This window comes from Acanthochromis polyacanthus, chromosome 18 (assembly GCF_021347895.1).
Source record: "Acanthochromis polyacanthus isolate Apoly-LR-REF ecotype Palm Island chromosome 18, KAUST_Apoly_ChrSc, whole genome shotgun sequence".
Taxonomy (NCBI): Eukaryota; Metazoa; Chordata; class Actinopteri; family Pomacentridae; genus Acanthochromis; species Acanthochromis polyacanthus.
The window spans coordinates 34,670,062-34,691,088 of NC_067130.1; the positions used below are offsets into that span (position 1 = coordinate 34,670,062).

General features: G+C 39.3%; 1 protein-coding gene and 1 long non-coding RNA gene across 12 annotated transcripts; one reads left to right on the forward strand and one right to left on the reverse strand.

Moving 5' to 3' along the window:
* Positions 1–295: 295 nt before the first annotated feature.
* LOC110966799 (FSD1-like protein) lies at positions 296–19,463 on the reverse strand. Of its 3 annotated transcripts, none has more exons than XM_051938930.1 (13): positions 19,352–19,463; positions 17,806–17,901; positions 17,577–17,708; positions 17,340–17,438; positions 17,236–17,258; positions 16,819–16,940; positions 15,004–15,228; positions 12,835–12,933; positions 12,591–12,720; positions 7,896–7,981; positions 1,742–1,996; positions 923–1,011; positions 296–743 (listed from the first exon to the last, which is right to left on the reverse strand). In XM_051938930.1, the coding sequence occupies exons 1-13, from the start codon at positions 19,364–19,366 to the stop codon at positions 642–644; spliced, it is 1,473 nt and encodes a 490-aa protein (XP_051794890.1). In that variant the 5' UTR covers positions 19,367–19,463; the 3' UTR covers positions 296–641. The 3 variants fall into 3 exon arrangements, with proteins under 3 accessions (XP_051794890.1, XP_051794889.1, XP_051794888.1); XM_051938929.1 differs by having other exon boundaries at positions 7,896–7,978; positions 17,340–17,441; positions 19,352–19,462; XM_051938928.1 differs by having other exon boundaries at positions 17,340–17,441; positions 19,352–19,462.
* Positions 965–1,734, forward strand: LOC127530941 (uncharacterized). Of its 9 annotated transcripts, none has more exons than XR_007937748.1 (4): positions 993–1,068; positions 1,111–1,263; positions 1,298–1,365; positions 1,400–1,734. It is a non-coding gene; the product is annotated as an uncharacterized LOC127530941 (long non-coding RNA). The 9 variants fall into 9 exon arrangements; XR_007937747.1 differs by having other exon boundaries at positions 1,111–1,246; positions 1,281–1,365; XR_007937744.1 differs by having other exon boundaries at positions 1,111–1,229; positions 1,281–1,365.
* Positions 19,464–21,027: the final 1,564 nt, after the last annotated feature.

Sequence of the window (21,027 nt, forward strand, 5' to 3'; positions counted from 1 at the left end):
CTTGTGAAGGTTTTGCAATTTTTTTTTTATAAATTTGGAGAATTTCTTGCTGAATTTTTTTTGATTTTTTCAGACAAGGGAACAATATTTCTGGTGCCATAAATGAGGACAAATGGAGGGTTAAAGTTGTGGTTCTCCCAGTCAATAATAAATTCAGTTGCAGTTTTGTAAAATATTTGTTTCTTTTTTGGTTTTGTTTGTTTTGATTTTGTCATAAACAGGAGATGACATCACGCCTTCAGGTGTGTCCTGATTGGCTGTTGGAGATTCTACAGCATAAAAACAAGCAGGATGATTCAGAAACATCAGAGATTTATTTCAGTTCCATCTTTCAGTTTATCAAAATGTTGATAGAAAACATCTGAGATGACTTAAACATTTACACAGCACAGATCAATAACCAATAAATAAATTCATAATCAATAAACAGATCAAAAATCAATAAACAGAGCGAAAATCAATAAATTAATCCATAATCAATAAATAGATGAATGAGATTTTCTCATATTTTTGTTTCAAACTAAACAGAGTTGAATAAAAACAATGATTTGTTGAATGAAATCCTCTGATATGAAATCAATAACAAATATTTAGAATCAATCAAACAGGATGTAAATCAGTCATGTGATCAATCAGCTGATCTACTGCGTCAGGCTGCTCAGGCTCTGATTGGTCGACGCAAACTTTCCCATGAAGCTCGGCACCTGCAGACCCGTCGCTACGGTGATACCCCCGCACCACACCTGAAAGACAGTTTTACTGCTCTTAGTACTGCAGTAGTACTGCAATACACCAAATACAGTACGACTGTTCCACTCACAGTAAAGTATTGTTGGACAATTTCTGTAGTATTACTATAGCATTACTGTAGTACTACTGTAGTATTGTTGAAGTATTACTGTAGTATTACTGTAATACTCACGGTGAAGGCAGGAACTAGCGGTTGGCTGAACTTTGTTTTGAAGGAGTGAAGAAGACGAAGCTGATCAACGTCAACAAACATTAAGTCACCTGAAAACACAGAAACACGACAGGTGAGACCAGAGGACAGGTGAGACCAGAGAACAGGTGAGACCAGAGAACAGGTGAGACCAGAGGACCAGAGGACAGGTGAGACCAGAGAACAGGTGAGACCAGAGGACAGGTGAGACCAGAGGACAGGTGAGACCAGAGGACAGGTGAGACCAGAGAACAGGTGAGACCAGAGAACAGGTGAGACCAGAGGACAGGTGAGACCAGAGGACAGGTGAGACCAGAGGACAGGTGAGACCAGAGAACAGGTGAGACCAGAGAACAGGTGAGACCAGAGGACAGGTGAGACCAGAGAACAGGTGAGACCAGAGGACAGGTGAGACCAGAGAACAGGTGAGACCAGAGAACAGGTGAGACCAGAGGACAGGTGAGACCAGAGGACAGGTGAGACCAGAGAACAGGTGAGACCAGAGGACAGGTGAGACCAGAGAACAGGTGAGACCAGAGGACAGGTGAGACCAGAGGACAGGTGAGACCAGAGGACAGGTGAGACCAGAGAACAGGTGAGTGAACAGGGAAGTTGGAGGTGGTGACTCCAGTCCAGTAGCCTGGTTACCTGGTAAACTGGTTACTACCTAGTTACCTGGTAATCTGGTTACCTGGTTACCTGCTACAGAGACTGCTTTAAAGTTTGCTGTGAGATGAGGGCAGGTGAAGCATCACCTGACACCAGGTGAGAAATGAAACCATAAAAGGACTTCCTGTGTACCGTTGTCATAGTCGCAGTAGATTCCGATTCGCTGAGGCAGCGGCCAATCCAGCGCCTTCGCCCGGTTGTTGTGCTTCGCGGCCAGAGAGGTCTGCAGCCATTGGCTGGCGGAAAGACACCAGGAACCAGCGCCCTTCCCTAATTGGTCAAAGCGGCCCAAGCTGGCTCGATAGGCCACGCCCACACTGAAAGACTTCCAGTCAGCCAGGGGGCGGAGCTCCCAGTAATAAGAGCCGCCAGTCATCTCCTGGTCACCTAGGAGACAGAAGATCAATAAACAGATAACACAAAAGTAAATAACCAATAAAAAGCCAGCAAGCAAAATGTAAATTTATAAATGTTTGAAAATGAAAAATAAATCAAAAAACATTTTAAATTTAACTTCTGCCTTCATTCTATCCTGATAGTATCACAAATAATACACACAAGTACTCCAGTTAATACTTCAGTTCATGACTTTCAAATTAAAAAGTACAAACTATTTTCAATGTGTAATATTATATATGAAGCTATGATGTAAAAACAAACTCATAGATATTCTGATTTCAGACATTCTTCAGCAGGACTTTCATCAGCATGTCGTACGAGTGTAGTAGTACTAATGTAGTAGTAGTATAGTGTAGTAGTACTAATATAGTAGTAGTATAGTGTAGTAGTACTAATATAGTAGTAGTATAGTGTAGTAGTACTAATATAGTAGTAGAATAGTGTAGTAGTACTAATGTAGTAGTACTAGTGTAGTAGTACTAATATAGTAGTAGTACTAGTGTAGTAGTACTAAGATAGTAGTAGTATAGTGTAGTAGTACTAATGTAGTAGTACTAGTGTAGTAGTACTAATATAGTAGTAGTACTAGTGTAGTAGTACTAATATAGTAGTAGTACTAGTGTAGTAGTACTAAGATAGTAGTAGTATAGTGTAGTAGTACTAATATAGCAGTAGAATAGAGTAGTAGTACTAATGTAGTAGTAGTATAGTGTAGTAGTACTAATATAGTAGTAGTACTAGTGTAGTAGTACTAATATAGTAGTAGTACTAGTGTAGCAGTACTAATGTTGTAGTAGTACTAGTGTAGTAGTACTAATGTAGTAGTAATATAGTGTAGTAGTACTAATATAGTAGTAGTACTAGTGTAGTAGTACTAATGTTGTAGTAGTATAGTGTAGTAGTACTAATGTAGTAGTAGTACTAGTGTAGTAGTACTAATGTTGTAGTAGTACTAGTGTAGTAGTACTAATATAGTAGTAGTATAGTGTAGTAGTACTAATATAGTAGTAGTACTAGTGTAGTAGTACTAATATAGTAGTAGTACTAGTGTAGTAGTACTAAGATAGTAGTAGTATAGTGTAGTAGTACTAATATAGCAGTAGAATAGAGTAGTAGTACTAATGTAGTAGTAGTATAGTGTAGTAGTACTAATGTAGTAGTAGTACTAGTGTAGTAGTACTAATGTTGTAGTAGTACTAGTGTAGTAGTACTAATATAGTAGTAGTATAGTGTAGTAGTACTAATATAGTAGTAGTACTAGTGTAGTAGTACTAATATAGTAGTAGTACTAGTGTAGTAGTACTAATATAGTAGTAGTATAGTGTAGTAGTACTAATATAGCAGTAGAATAGAGTAGTAGTACTAATGTTGTAGTAGTATAGTGTAGTAGTACTAATATAGTAGTAGTACTAGTGTAGTAGTACTAATATAGTAGTAGTACTAGTGTAGTAGTACTAATATAGTAGTAGTACTAGTGTAGCAGTACTAATGTTGTAGTAGTACTAGTGTAGTAGTACTAATGTAGTAGTAATATAGTGTAGTAGTACTAATATAGTAGTAGTACTAGTGTAGTAGTACTAATGTTGTAGTAGTATAGTGTAGTAGTACTAATGTTGTAGTAGTACTAGTGTAGTAGTACTAATGTAGTAGTAGTATAGTGTAGTAGTACTAATGTAGTAGTAGTATAGTGTAGTAGTACTAATATAGTAGTAGTACTAGTGTAGTAGTAGTATAGTGTAGTAGTACTAATGTTGTAGTAGTACTAGTGTAGTAGTACTAATATAGTAGTAGAATAGTGTAGTAGTACTAATGTAATAGTAGTATAGTGTAGTAGTACTAATATGGTAGTAGTACTAGTGTAGTAGTACTAATGTTGTAGTAGTACTAGTGTAGCAGTACTAATATAGTAGTAGTACTAGTGTAGTAGTACTAATGTTGTAGTAGTATAGTGTAGTAGTACTAATGTTGTAGTAGTACTAGTGTAGTAGTACTAATGTAGTAGTAGTATAGTGTAGTAGTACTAATATAGTAGTAGTACTAGTGTAGTAGTACTAATATAGTAGTAGAATAGTGTAGTAGTACTAATGTAATAGTAGTATAGTGTAGTAGTACTAATATAGTAGGAGTACTAGTGTAGTAGTACTAATGTTGTAGTAGTACTAGTGTAGTAGTACTAATGTTGTAGTAGTATAGTGTAGTAGTACTAATGTTGTAGTAGTACTAGTGTAGTAGTACTAATGTTGTAGCAGTATAGTGTAGTAGTACTAATGTTGTAGTAGTACTAGTGTAGTAGTACTAATATAGTAGTAGTACTAGTGTAGTAGTACTAATGTTGTAGTAGTATAGTGTAGTAGTACTACTGTTGTAGTAGTACTAGTGTAGTAGTACTAATGTTGTAGCAGTATAGTGTAGTAGTACTAATGTTGTAGTAGTACTAGTGTAGTAGTACTAATATAGTAGTAGTACTAGTGTAGTAGTACTAATGTTGTAGTAGTATAGTGTAGTAGTACTAATGTTGTAGTAGTATAGTGTAGTAGTACTAATGTTGTAGTAGTACTAGTGTAGCAGTACTAATATAGTAGTAGTATAGTGTAGTAGTACTAATGTAGTAGTAGTATAGTGTAGTAGTACTAATATAGTAGTAGTACTAGTGTAGTAGTACTAATGTTGTCGTAGTAGTAGTGTAGTAGTACTAATATAGTAGTAGAATAGTGTAGTAGTACTAATGTTGTAGTAGTACTAGTGTAGTAGTACTAATATAGTAGTAGTATAGTGTAGTAGTACTAATGTTGTAGTAGTATAGTGTAGTAGTACTAATGTAGTAGTAGTATAGTGTAGTAGTACTAATGTTGTAGTAGTATAGTGTAGTAGTACTAATATAGTAGTAGAATAGTGTTGTAGTACTAATGTTGTAGTAGTATAGTGTAGTAGTACTAATATAGTAGTAGTATAGTGTAGTAGTACTAATGTAGTAGTAGTATAGTGTAGTAGTACTAATGTTGTAGTAGTACTAGTGTAGTAGTACTAATATAGCAGTAGTATAGTGTAGTAGTACTAATATAGTAGTAGTACTAGTGTAGTAGTACTAATGTAGTAGTAGTATAGTGTAGTAGTACTAATGTTGTAGTAGAATAGAGTAGTAGTACTAATGTTGTAGTAGTACTAGTGTAGTAGTACTAATATAGCAGTAGTATAGTGTAGTAGTACTAATATAGTAGTAGTACTAGTGTAGTAGTACTAATGTTGTAGTAGTACTAGTGTAGTAGTACTAATATAGCAGTAGAATAGTGTAGTAGTACTAATGTAGTAGTAGTATAGTGTAGTAGTACTAATGTAGTAGTAGAATAGTGTAGTAGTACTAATGTAGTAGTAGTACTAGTGTAGTAGTACTAATATAGTAGTAGTATAGTGTAGTAGTACTAATGTTGTAGTAGTATAGTGTAGTAGTACTAATGTAGTAGTACTAGTGTAGTAGTACTAATATAGTAGTAGTATAGTGTAGTAGTACTAATATAGTAGTAGTATAGTGTAGTAGTACTAATGTAGTAGTAGTACTAGTGTAGTAGTACTAATGTTGTAGTAGTACTAGTGTAGTAGTACTAATATAGCAGTAGAATAGAGTAGTAGTACTAATGTAGTAGTAGTATAGTGTAGTAGTACTAATATAGTAGTAGTACTAGTGTAGTAGTACTAATATAGTAGTAGTACTAGTGTAGTAGTACTAATGTTGTAGTAGTATAGTGTAGTAGTACTAATGTTGTAGTAGAATAGTGTAGTAGTACTAATGTAATAGTAGTATAGTGTAGTGGTACTAATATAGTAGTAGTACTAGTGTAGTAGTACTAATGTTGTAGTAGTATAGTGTAGTAGTACTAATGTTGTAGTAGTACTAGTGTAGCAGTACTAATATAGTAGTAGTATAGTGTAGTAGTACTAATGTAGTAGTAGTATAGTGTAGTAGTACTAATATAGTAGTAGTACTAGTGTAGTAGTACTAATGTTGTAGTAGTAGTAGTGTAGTAGTACTAATATAGTAGTAGAATAGTGTAGTAGTACTAATGTTGTAGTAGTACTAGTGTAGTAGTACTAATATAGTAGTAGTATAGTGTAGTAGTACTAATGTTGTAGTAGTATAGTGTAGTAGTACTAATGTAGTAGTAGTATAGTGTAGTAGTACTAATGTTGTAGTAGTATAGTGTAGTAGTACTAATATAGTAGTAGAATAGTGTTGTAGTACTAATGTTGTAGTAGTATAGTGTAGTAGTACTAATATAGTAGTAGTATAGTGTAGTAGTACTAATGTAGTAGTAGTATAGTGTAGTAGTACTAATGTTGTAGTAGTACTAGTGTAGTAGTACTAATGTTGTAGTAGAATAGAGTAGTAGTACTAATATAGTAGTAGTACTAGTGTAGTAGTACTAATATAGTAGTAGTACTAGTGTAGTAGTACTAATATAGCAGTAGTATAGTGTAGTAGTACTAATATAGTAGTAGTACTAGTGTAGTAGTACTAATGTAGTAGTAGTATAGTGTAGTAGTACTAATGTTGTAGTAGAATAGAGTAGTAGTACTAATGTTGTAGTAGTACTAGTGTAGTAGTACTAATATAGCAGTAGTATAGTGTAGTAGTACTAATATAGTAGTAGTACTAGTGTAGTAGTACTAATGTTGTAGTAGTACTAGTGTAGTAGTACTAATATAGCAGTAGAATAGTGTAGTAGTACTAATGTAGTAGTAGTATAGTGTAGTAGTACTAATGTAGTAGTAGAATAGTGTAGTAGTACTAATGTAGTAGTAGTACTAGTGTAGTAGTACTAATATAGTAGTAGTATAGTGTAGTAGTACTAATGTTGTAGTAGTATAGTGTAGTAGTACTAATGTAGTAGTACTAGTGTAGTAGTACTAATATAGTAGTAGTATAGTGTAGTAGTACTAATATAGCAGTAGAATAGAGTAGTAGTACTAATGTAGTAGTAGTATAGTGTAGTAGTACTAATATAGTAGTAGTACTAGTGTAGTAGTACTAATATAGTAGTAGTACTAGTGTAGTAGTACTAATGTTGTAGTAGTACTAGTGTAGTAGTACTAATGTAGTAGTAGTATAGTGTAGTAGTACTAATATAGCAGTAGTATAGTGTAGTAGTACTAATATAGTAGTAGTACTAGTGTAGTAGTACTAATGTTGTAGTAGTATAGTGTAGTAGTACTAATATAGTAGTAGTACTAGTGTAGCAGTACTAATATAGTAGTAGTATAGTGTAGTAGTACTAATGTAGTAGTAGTATAGTGTAGTAGTACTAATATAGTAGTAGAATAGTGTAGTAGTACTAATGTTGTAGTAGTACTAGTGTAGTAGTACTAATATAGTAGTAGTATAGTGTAGTAGTACTAATATAGTAGTAGTACTAGTGTAGTAGTACTAATGTTGTAGTAGTATAGTGTAGTAGTACTAATATAGTAGTAGTACTAGTGTAGCAGTACTAATATAGTAGTAGTATAGTGTAGTAGTACTAATGTAGTAGTAGTATAGTGTAGTAGTACTAATATAGTAGTAGAATAGTGTAGTAGTACTAATGTAGTAGTAGTATAGTGTAGTAGTACTAATATAGTAGTAGTACTAGTGTAGTAGTACTAATGTTGTAGTAGTAGTAGTGTAGTAGTACTAATATAGTAGTAGAATAGTGTAGTAGTACTAATGTTGTAGTAGTACTAGTGTAGTAGTACTAATATAGTAGTAGTATAGTGTAGTAGTACTAATGTTGTAGTAGTATAGTGTAGTAGTACTAATGTAGTAGTAGTATAGTGTAGTAGTACTAATGTTGTAGTAGTGTAGTGTAGTAGTAATAATGTAGTAGTAGTATAGTGTAGTAGTACTCAGAGGAAGTACCCAGCACTGTGTACGACTCCCCAGCGAATCGGTCGCGTCCTGCCCGGCTCGCTGCCGTCTTATTGGGCGACGGCGTCGCGCTCCTGCTGTTGGACCAAACAGAAACGTTAAAGTCAGTGTGAGCCTCAGAACCAATGAGGAACGACGACGTGGAAACAGCCAATGAGGTCGAGTCAAAGCGATGATGCAGCAGAGAGATGGAAGAATGAATAAAAGACTGAAAACAAGTTTTACTGATAAACGATGAAAACTGAAGTCAGACCGAGACGTCCGAATAAAAGAGCTGCAGGTTTTGTAGAATAAACAGAAGAACCAGAGAATGAATCTACAGCTTCAGTTTACATTCAGTCTAAAGTCTTTAAACCTTTAAATGCTCTATAAAAGAGAGAGTTTGGAGAAATAATTGATTCACTGTAAAGAAACAAAAAAATAAAAGCAAAAAAAAATGTCGGTTAAAAAATTCAAACATGGAGATTTCATTAAAAACTTTAAATTAAACGCTGATGTGATGTCAGCAGTGATTGGCTGCATGGGTGAGTGATGGCGGATGAGGAAAGTGATTGGCGGTTGCTCGGCAACCAGTCAGCGATGACAGTCTCTACCTGAACGAGTCGAAGAGGACGAAGTACGGAGACTGAGGAGGGACAAAAAGGTCAGAACAGCTGGAGGTTACTATTATGGGACGTTTAGGAACCTGCACAGCAGATCAGAAGCTGCATGGAAACGAGTTGTGGAAGAAATGTGAGATAAATAAAGATAAAACTGTGTATAGATATCAGAATATAAATACTGTGCGTGAATAAATACACCACCGGCCAAAGGTTTGGAAACAAGACCAGAAAGATTCCAGCTCCAGTGGTTCGAAGAAATCCATCCATTCTCTATACATCGCTTTATCCTCACGAGGGTCATGGGGGGTGCTGGAGTCTATCCCAGCTGACTCGGTGAAGGCAGGGGACACCCTGGACAGGTCACCAGTCTGTCACAGGGCTACATATACAGACACACAATCACACTCACATTCACACCTACGGACAGTTTAGAGTAACCAATTAACCTCAGCATGTTTTTGGACTGTGGGAGGAAGCCGGAGTACCCGGAGAAAACCCACGCATGTACAGGGAGAACATGCAAACTCCATGCAGAAAGATCCCAGACCCAGGCCGGGATTTGAACCTTGCTGCACGGTGAAAGTGCTAACCACTACGCCACTGTGCAGGGTTCAAAGAAATTAAATGATTATTATCAGAACAGTTCTACTATAGTTATCAGGTGTTTGGGGTTTTCTTTCTTCAGACTAACTTCCTCTCTGACAGCAGCTTCATCCATACGATCCACTGTTTCCTCAGGTTCTCCAAGGTCTCTGCAGGAACAGTTCATCGGTGGCAAACTGATGACTCACTTTTGTGACTCATCAATCCAATTCCAGAGGTCTGGAGACTGAGGGTCAAACCGGCTTTGGAAGAACTCCTTACCCTTCTGGTTGCGTAGGTAAGGGAGAGGCTCAGGATCTGCTGTACAACTACCTGCAGATGGAACAGATGCTGGAGGATGGAGAGGTTCTCTTCATGGGACCCTTTACTTCAAACAGGACATCCCCATACCATGATACTACCTCCTCCTTGCTTTACTGTGGGTGTTAGCCACCATGGTACTACTTCCTCCATGCTTTACTGTGGGTGTTAGCCACCATGGTACTACCTCCTCCATGCTTTACTGTGGGTGTTAGCCACCATGGTACTACCTCCTCCTTGCTTTACTGTGGGTGTTAGCCACCATGGTACTACCTCCTCCTTGCTTTACTGTGGGTGTTAGCCACCATGGTACTACCTCCTCCATGCTTTACTGTGGGTGTTAGCCACCATGGTACTACCTCCTCCATGCTTTACTGTGGGTGTTAGCCACCATGGTACTACCTCCTCCTTGCTTTACTGTGGGTGTTAGCCACCATGGTACTACCTCCTCCATGCTTTACTGTGGGTGTTAGCCACCATGGTACTACCTCCTCCTTGCTTTACTGTGGGTGTTAGCCACCATGGTACTACCTCCTCCATGCTTTACTGTGGGTGTTAGCCACCATGGTACTACCTCCTCCTTGCTTTACTGTGGGTGTTAGCCACCATGGTACTACCTCCTCCTTGCTTTATAATGCTTTAAGATGTCCATCAGTCTGTCTGATTAGAACCAAATAGTTCCAGCTTGTTGTCATCGGTCCACAGATCTTGTTTCCAGTCTTCATAGGTCCGGTTCTTGTGCTTTTGTCCACTCAGATCTTATTTCTTTTTCTCTAGACAAAGTGGTGTTTGTTTTTCAGATCTCTGACCCTTCAGACTGGAGTTTTTCAAACATCTTTCCACAGCTGTCAGAGGTCTGGCTTTGTCCTCATCATGACCTCCTCCTTACAGTGCATGGTAAAAGTATTCACCTGCGTTGGTTTTTACCTATTTTGTCACATTACAACCTCTAATTTACATCATTTGTTACAAATCTGAGATTTATTTGATGAGTCTGCACAAAATAAGTGAAATTAGAAATGTATATACATAAAAAATATTTTTAAAAATTAAAAACTGAAAATCAGCATGTGCATATGTATTCACCTCCTTTGTTATGAAGTCCCTAAAAAGCTCTGGTCCAACCAATTACCTTCAGAAGTCCTATAATTAGTGAAATGAAGTCCACATGCGTGTCAAAGGATCTGTCAGTAGAAACACACCTTCTCTGAAAGGCCCCAGAGGCTGCAACACTGAAGTAAGAGGAACCACTAAACAAACACCACCATGAAGACCAAGGAACTATCCAGACAAGTCAGGGACAAAGTTACAGAGAAGTACAAGTCAGGGTTGGGCTATAAAAAAATATCTGAATCTTTGATGATCCCGAGGAGCACCATCAAATCCATTATAAGCAAATGGAAAGAACATGGCACCACAACACACCTGTCAACAGAGGGCCGCTCACCAAAACTCACAGACCAAGCGAGGAGAGCATTAAGCAGAGAGGCAGCACAAAGACCAAAGGTAACCCTGGAGGAACTGCAGAGTTCCACAGCAGAGGCTGGAGTATCTGTCCACAGGACCACAATAAGCCGTACACTCCATAGAGCTGGGCTTTATGGAAGAGTGGCCAGAAGAAAGACATGACTTTCAGCTAAAAATAAGAAGGCACGTTTTGAGTTTGCAAAAAGGCATGTGGGAGACTCCCAGAATGTATGGAGGAAGGTGCTCTGGTCAGATGAGACTAAAATGTAACCTTTTGACCATCAAGGAAAACGCTATGTCTGGCGTACACCCAACACAACTCATCACCCTGAACACCATCTCCACAGTGAAGCATGGTGGAGGTAGCATCATGCTGAGGGGATGTTTTTCAGAAGCAGGGACTGAGACAGTGGTCTGAGTCGAGGGAGAGATGGATTGTGTTAAATACACGGATAATCTTGAGCAAAACCTGTACCAGTCTGTAAGAGATCTGAGACTAGGATGGAGGTTCACCTTCCAGAGGACAAAGACCCAATATACTGTTAACGCACCTGAGTGGTTTAAGGAGAAACAAATAAGTGTGTTGGGATGGCCTAGTCAAAGCCCAGACCTCAATCCAACTGAGAATCTGTGGTCAGACTTAAAGATTGCTGTTCACAAGCACAACCATCAAACCTGAAGGAGCTGGAGCAGCTTTCCATTGAGGAATGGACAAAAATCCCAGTGGAAGATGTGGAAAGCTCATAGACTTATCAAAGACGACCTGCAGCTGCTAAAGGATCGACAAAGTACTGACTCTAGGGGGGTGAATAGTTATGCACATCGATGTTTTCTGTTATTTTCTCCTATTTTTGTTTGCTCTACAATAAAAAATAATCACATCTTCAAATTTGTCGGCATGTTCTGCAGATTAAATGATGCAAACGTTCAAACAATCCATTTGAATTCCAGGGTGTGAGGCAACAAAACACGAAAAATGTCAAATACTTTTACAAGGCACTGTGTTTGTGGAGCTTTTTTCTCTTTGTGGTGATGAGATGTTTATCCTCTAACCTCCTTTTTCTATCAGAACTCTCTTCAGGGTTTAGTGAACTCCTTAGCTGGACACCATCAGGTGTTCTACAGTTCCTCCTTCTTTCCTCGGTGTATAAATCTTTACTCTGGTTTCTTCACAGCTGTTTCCTTCTCGTCACTTCTGTGGTAGTTATAGAAATAAGGACACGGTGGAGATTTACTGGCATTTCTGAGCCAAGGTGAATGTCGTAAACTGATTAACACTGACGTTGTGACTCTTATAAATCTCCTCAACCCTAAAACTAAACCCGACTTTTCTTTAGTTAACATTTATTCAGCGATTGTCTGGTAGCTTCAGTGTGAACCTGAAGGTGAACTGATCAATGACAGCAAAGTCTGATCCTGCAGTAAAAACATCCCAGAATCCACAGAGTTCATACTGGCTTTTAAGAAAGACGCTGTGAATAGAAACTTGAGTTACTTCCAAATTTTTGGCCTGTGGTGTAAATATAAATATAACTATACATACATACACACAAACATATATGTATATGTATGTTTAAAAACACATATATGTCCAGCACAGATGACTGCAGGTCACTCTGTGTGCTGGTTGTTCTCTAACCTGATTCATTCTGCAAACACATCTATAAAAGGTAAATTTGTAAATAAAGTTTTAAAAAACGGATGACATCATCACCTGCTTTTGTTGTCTTTGGCTCTGAGTCGGGGGTCATGACCTTTGACCCCCTGCGGCTCCCAGGTCACCGAGTCGCCGTGAACCTTCAGCTCAGCGTGAGCAGTCACCGCATCGAAGCCGAAGTTAAACGCTGACAAAGAAGAAGAAGAAGAAGAAGAAGGAGGAGGAGTCAATGTTTGGTAGGAGTGAGACCTCTCTACTGTCCCCCCATCTTCACCAAACATCCATCCATTCATGCACTCACCCTTGGTTTCCATGGCGATGGGCTCTGAGAAGTCGCCGGCGGCCGCTTTATTTCTCGCTCGAACTCGAACGACGACAAATGGTGAATCAAACTTCAGACCTGAAATATGAAATAAATGATTGTTTAAATCAATAATCAAATAAATCACTGGAGAACAGAAGACATGAGATTTATTAATAATAATAATAATAATGATAATAATACATTATAATGACCTACTGAATTATCATCAGTGTTTGTTTCAGGTTCTGTGTGAAAACATTCAATAAAATCAGCCTCAGATGTTAAACAGGAATCAACATGAAGCAGATTCTAACAACTGGACCTCTATGAACACCTGGACCTCTATGAACACATAGACGTCTATGAACACCTAGACCTCTATGACCATCTAGACCTCTATGAACATCTAGACTTCTATGAACATCTAGACCTCCATGAACATCTAGACCTCTATGAACATCTAGACCTCTATGAGCATCTGGACTTCTATGAACATTTAGACCTCTGTGAACATCTAGACCTCTGTGAACATCTAGACCTCTGTGAACATCTAGACCTCTATGAACATCTAGACCTCTATGAACACCTAGACCTCCGTGAACACCTAGACCTCCGTGAACACCTAGACCTCTGAGAACATCTAGACCTCTGTGAACACATAGACGTCTATGAACACCTAGACCTCTGTGAACACATAGACGTCTATGAACACCTAGACCTCTATGAACACATAGACCTCCGTGAACACCGAGACCTCTATGAACACCTGGACCTCCATGAACACCTGGACCTCCGCGAACACCTGGACCTCCGTGAACACCAAGACCTCGATGAACATCTAGACCTCTATGAACATCTGGACCTCTATGACCATCTAGACCTCTATGAACACATAGACGTCTATGAACACATAGACCTCTGTGAACATCTAGACCTCTTTGAACACCTAGACCTCTGAACATCTAGACCTCTATGAACATCTAGACCTCTATGAACACCTAGACCTCCGTGAACACCTCGACCTCTATGAACACATAGACGTCTATGAACACCTAGACCTCTATGAACACATAGACGTCTATGAACACCTAGACCTCTATGAACATCTAGACTTCTATGAACATCTAGACCTCTATGAACACATAGACGTCTATGAACACCTAGACCTCTGTGAACATCTAGACCTCTGTGAACATCTAGACCTCTGTGAACATCTAGACCTCTATGACCATCTAGACCTCTATGAACACATAGACGTCTATGAACACCTAGACCTCTGTGAACATCTAGACCTCTGTGAACATCTAGACCTCTGTGAACATCTAGACCTCTGTGAACATCTAGACCTCTATGAACACCTAGACCTCCGTGAACACCTAGACCTCTATGAACACATAGACGTCTATGAACACCTAGACCTCCGTGAACACCTAGACCTCTATGAACACATAGACGTCTATGAACACCTAGACCTCTATGAACATCTAGACTTCTATGAACATCTGGGCCTCTATGACCATCTGGACCTCTGTGAACATCTGGACCTCTATGAACACCGGGACCTCTGAACATCTAGACCTCCATGAACATCTGGACCTCTGTGAACAGCTAGACCTCTATGAACATCTGGACTTCTATGAACATTTAGACATCTGTGAACATCGAGACCTCTGTGAACATCTAGACCTCTATGAACATCTAGACCTCTATGAACATCTAGACCTCTATGAACACCTAGACTTCTATGAACATCTAGACCTCTATGAACACCTAGACTTCTATGAACATCTAGACCTCTATGGACATCTAGACCTCTAAGAACACCCAGACCTCTATGAACACCTAGACCTCCATGAACATCTAGACCTCTATGAACATCTAGACCTCCATGAACATCTAGACCTCTGTGAACATCTGGACCTCTATGAACATCTAGACCTCTATGGACATCTAGACCTCTAAGAACACCCAGACCTCTATGAACACCCAGACCTCTATGAACATCTGGACCTCTATGAACATCTAGACCTCCATGAACATCTAGACCTCCATGAACATCTAGACCTCTATGAACATCTAGACCTCTGTGAACATCTAGACCTCTGTGAACATCTGGACCTCTATGAACACGAGGAGAAGACTTTTCCTGTAACCTCTGGCCCTCACCTGAGATGGTGACCTGTGTCTCTCTGATGTCACAGATTTTTTCCCAGCATGCCTCTCCTGCGGCTCTGGAACTGTCACGGTTCGTTTTTCGGTATTCAAGTTCGTAGCGTTCTATTGGTCCGCTGCCACCGTCACTGTCAGCGTCACCCAGTGGTTGCCAGGCGACTGTGATGGCGTTGTCACGGACGACGCAGTTGGACAGGTCGATCTCTGGAGCTCTGGGGACTGTGACACATACACTGTGAGTTTTCATGGAAACCTTAGGTGTGACAACAGGTGAAGGAAGAAAACACATTCAGACACAGCACATTCAGAAAAACTCTGAATGTGCTGTTTCCACGACAAAAAAGCAACCCCCTGATGATGAAAACCATGTGATGTGGTCAAAAGCTGCAGAATAAGAGAGTTAAGATTGATGAGGCCACCAAGACTCCTATGACTCCTCTGAAGGAGTTCCAGCTTCAGACTGTTCATCAACAACTGCTGTCTGTTCTTTACCAGTCAAAGCTTCATGGAGACAAAGAGAAAATCTCTGATGGAAAAAGCTCCAATTAAATCTGGACTAGAGTTCACCAGGAGACATGTGGAGACTCTGAAGACACCTGGAAGAAGGTTCTTTGGTCTGAGGAGACCAGGATGGAGCTTTGTGTCCATCAGACTAAATGATATGTTTGATGGACACCAAACACTGAACATCATCACAAAGACACCATCCCCACTGAGAAGCATGGTGGTGGCAGCATCATTCAATTCAATTCAATTCAATTTTATTTATATAGCGTCAATTACAGTCAAATCGTCTCAAGACGCTTTACAGAACCCAAATGCCTGACCCCCAGAGCAAGCCCAAAGGCGACAGTGGCAAGGAAAAACACCCTTTTAACAGGGAAGAAACCTCGAGCAGAACCCGGCTCTAAATAGGGGGGACCCATCTGCCTGCTGGCCGGGCGGGTTGAGAAGGACAGAAGAGGGCAAGGGGGAGGGATGGGAGAAGAGGGAGGGGTGAGAAAGCAAGGAAAACACAACACACATTTGAATACATGCATGACAGGATATGTGACACAGACAAAGTATAAGCTAACATTGAAAACTGACTCATAGTTTACTCTTATGATGTACGGCTCTCATCATGAGGTGAAGCATGGTGGAGGCAACATCATGATATGAAGCATGGTGGTGGAAGCATCATGATGTGAAGCATGGTGGAGGCAACATCATGATATGAAGCATGGTGGAGGCAGCATCATGATATGAAGCATGGTGGTGGAAGCATCATGATGTGAAGCATGGTGGTGGAAGCATCATGATGTGAAGCATGGTGGAGGCAACATCATGATGTGAAGCACGGTGGATGCAGCATCATGATGTGAAGAATGATGGAGGCAGCGTCATGATGAAGCATGGTGGTGGCAGCATCATATTGTGAAGCACGGTGGTGGCAGCATCATGATGTGAAGCATGGTGGAGGCAGCATCATGATATGAAACATGGTGAAGGCAGCATCATGATGAAGCATGGTGGTGGCAGCATCATGCTATGAAGCATGATGGAGGCAGCATCATGATGTGAAGCATGGTGGTGGCAGCATCATGCTATGAAGCACGGTGGAGGCAGCATCATGATGTGAAGCATGGTGGTGGCAGCATCATGGTATGAAGCATGGTGGAGGCAGCATCATGATGCGAAATATGGTGGAGGCAGCATCATGATGAGGAGCACAACGACAGACTCACAGAAAGATGATAATAGGCGCCAATGTCTGACAACAAAAAAACGAAAAAGAAAGAATCCGACTCTGCAGGTGTGACGACTCACCTGGTAGAAAGTGAAGTCGTTGAAGCCCCGCCCTCTCCGTGCTGAAGTCAACGGTAAACTGAGACATGTTGTCCGACACTGCCGGGCGAGTCGTCAGCCGGAACGCTGGAGCCATCGTTACCCTGGCAACAGCAGGGACGAGTCCCAGTGTAGTGAGCGTGTTAGGAGTTAGTGTTCAGGGGCGGAGCTTAGCATGCAAATCATTTCAGAGCATCATTTACAGACTGATTGGTTAGTTTAATGTGTTAATGTTTCAGAAAGATCCATATAGAGACGGCAGGAAATGACAAAAGCAAAGTGAAAAAATCAAGTGACAGCGTTAAAACAAATAACAGAAAATACAAAAAAGAAAAATGATGAAAACATAAAAATGTAACAGATGATTTAAATAAACTCCTGTTGTACTGAGAAACTCACCGTTCTTTGATCTGCTTTGCAGCCTGAAAAAGAGCAGAAGAAGTAAAAAATTAGAAATATGAATCATATCTGCTGATTGGTTCTAGGTTTGGATGACATCATACCGTGAGGAATTCTTCTTCGTTGGTAATCGTCAGCGTTTGATTGGCGAATTCTCGCAGCTCTTCACAAGACAGCAGAGCAAACTTTCCCTCCGACAGCTGCTTCTGGATCCAACAGAAAACCAGATAAAACCAGTTAAAACCAGATAAAACGAGCCTCCAGCAGAGAAATGATCTGAAGCTCCAAATGTTTGTGGGAGAAAAAAAAGTTCTCATTTTAAAAATATCAACCAAAAGTACCTGAAGCTCTGCCTCCTTCCTCTGCTGCTCCTCCTTTATAATGTGACGGAGCTCCGCCCCCTTTTCCTCAAGGACAGAACGCAGCTGCTCAAGCTCCGCCTCCAGATCTGACATCACTTTATATGACTCCTCCTGATTGGACAAAGTTTCACATCAGTTATTTCATTCTTTGCTTTGCTCTCACCTCTAAGCCCCGTCCCCGCTCCCTTTCAGCCAATGAGCTGCTGACCTGCAGGCCTGTCACTGTGTTTTCAACCGTTTCCAGGAAGTTTTGGAGCTCATCGTTCTTATTGGCTAGTGTGCTGATGATTCTGCGCAGAGCTTCCTGTGGGACACACAAACATTTTTAGTTTTTAAAAATCGGAAAAGAATAAAAGGTTTTCATGTGTTTTTGACACTGCAGTAGTTTTACAGTGCAGTAGTTTTATAGTACTTTTACAGTGCAGCAGTTTTACTGCGCAGTAGTTTTAAAGTAGTTTTACAGTGCTGTAGTTTTACAGTAGTTTTACAGTGCAGTTGTTTTAAAGTGTAGCTGTTTTACAGTAGTTTTACAGTGCAGTAGATTTCCAGTAGTTTTACAGTATTTTTTTTACAGTGCAGTAGTTTTACAATGCAGTAGTTTTACAGTAGTTTTCAAGTGCAGTAGTTTTACAGTAGTTTTACAGTGCAGTAGTTTTACAGTAGTTTTACAATGCAGTAGTTTTTCAGTAGTTTTACAGTGCAGTAGATTTACAGTAGTTTTACAGTAGTTTTTTTTTACAGTGCAGTAGTTTTACAGCAGTTTTACAGTGCAGTAGATTTACAATGCAGTAGTTTTACAGTAGTTTTACAATGCAGTAGTTTTTCAGTAGTTTTACAATGCAGTAGATTTACAATGCAGTAGTTTTACAGTAGTTTTACAGTGCAGTAGATTTACAATGCAGTAGTTTTACAGTAGTTTTACAATGCAGTAGTTTTTCAGTAGTTTTACAGTGCAGTAGATTTACAGTAGTTTTACAGTAATTTTTTTACAGTGCAGTAGTTTTACAGCAGTTTTACAGTGCAGTAGATTTACAATGCAGTAGTTTTACAGTAGTTTTACAATGCAGTAGTTTTTCAGTAGTTTTACAGTGCTATAGATTTACAATAGTTTTACAGTATTTTTTACAGTGCGGTAGTTTTACAGTGCAGTAGTTTTACAGTAGTTTTAGAATGCGGTAGTTCTACAGTAGTTTTACAGTACAGTCGTTTGACAGTAGTTTTACAGTACAGTAGTTCTACAGTAGTTTTAAAGTGCAGTAGATTTACAGTGCAGAAAGAGAGATGGTCGAGCGACATAGACACTGAATGAGAGACAAGAAGCTTCTTTTACTTTGAAAATAATTTCGATCTTAAAGTCTTAATTTGAAACTGATGGACTGAACCTGATCTCAGAGCAGTAGCTTCATGTGACCTTCACCTGCACACACCTGAGCTGATCGATACTCTGTATTGATCAGAGAGATACGTCGAAAGAATGATCAATCAGTCCCTGAAGAGAAACACACCAAAGCTTTCACTGATCAGTGATCGATCTGCAGCTGATCGATCACTGATCAGTCCTTCATCTGATCCAGTCTGAGCAGGAAATCCTCCCTGATGATGCTGCTGCTAACGGCTGGCTGCTAACTGTTAGCTGCTAACGGCTAGCTGCTAACGGCTAGCGCATAGCTGCTAGCTGGTAATGCTCTCTGAGTCCATGTCGGTCTTTATCTCAGCCTCCATCAGCTCTTATTGATTATTGATCAGATTCTTACCTTCTGGGTGTCCATCACCTGAGAGAGGACGGAGACACACAGGACGTGACGACACACGCAGCGACGCTTCCTACGTGGAGTGTCAGAATAAAAGCTGCCGCTTGTTCAGGTGAAAAAAAACCATTTGGTGCAAATTAAATCAGATCTGAGCAATAGGAATTTAATCTATCAACAAGTCATGTTTAAATTCATTGTCTGCAGCCTGAAGACTTAACCCTTCTGTCGTTCTCATTTACAGGCACCCAAAATATTTATATATATATTTATAGTTTCCTTGTCTGAAAAAAATCAAACATTCAGCAAAAAAAATTCCCCAAATTTCTGAAAATTTACAAAACCTTCAGGAAGAAAATTCCAATCATTCCTTTAAAGTTTCGTATAAAAGTTTTATTTTAAAAAATCAAAAATCAACCAAAATCCAGTGAAATTCGCTGCATTTTGGTTGATTTTTATGTGAATGTTCTTAAGAAACATTCTTAACATTACTTCTTTTCCACCACAAATGTTCAAAGATTTCCAGATGTGTTGAAAATGTGGACATCAGATGTTTCACTGTGATAAAATAATTTTTTCCTCCCCAGTTTTAAACTTGAAAATGGGTAATTTGACCTCCAGGATGACGCAAGGGTTAAAATCAGTATTTAAATGAAGTGAAGCTGGTTAGCGTGTTAGCACGTTGTCTGGATGAGTTTCACTGTTTCATCCTGGGTCTGCTGTCCCACAACAGAAACATCTGCAAATGAGGCCACAAAGCTGTTTAGATGTAAACTAACATCTGGGTCAGAGTCTGAGATCATCAACTAGTCTGGAGTTACCGAAGTAAAGAAGTTCTCGTCCACAACTTTTATTTTACACCTCCAGGTTTAGAACAACCACAGACAAAGTCTCTGTTCCCAGCTCATCAGTCAATCAATCAGTTTGTGTTCTTGAGTTGATCAATACTCACAACTCATGCCTCCCAAAAACTCACCTGTTTGTCTTCATCACCTGGTGGTCAGTTTGAACAGCTGCTACGTTGAATCGAATCAGTCAGATCGGTCATCCATTAAAAACATCCATATTCCATTAAATCTGTCTACACGTGACGTCTATAAAAATTTTAGTAAGATCTGTCTATAAAGGTCTCATCAATGAAAACGTTCATTCAGATTATCTGCTCCACATGCTGACTGCCTGGAAACAGAAACTTCACATTTGATTTTGTTAGAAAATCAGGAGTAAAGTGGATTAAAAAGATGAAGAGAATTTCCTGTTGTCATTTTCTGAAGCAGCTTTCAGGTTTTTGACGTCTGTTTTGACATTCAGCCTGGAATGTAAACTTGAAGGTGTTTCTGCTGATGTGGTGGTGTTGAAGAAGCATCAACATGAAGAACAGAAGCAGCTCCAGAAATCGTAGGAACTTCAGTAGAGGGAGGATCTTAGACTGCCCAGAGAAGTCCTGTTGACCTCTACCGAAGCTCGTATGTTTGTATTCATTTTGATCAATTTCATAATTCAAGATAATTTACAATAATTAAAGCTGCAACTAGTGATTATTTAGATTTCCAAAAACTCATTATCACCGTTAGGGCTATGGTTAGTTCTTTCGAACCTCCCAGAGAAGTCCTGTTGGATTCTACCAAAGCTCATACGATCATCACGACCCGGATGACGGAGAATCTACACAGACCAGCAGC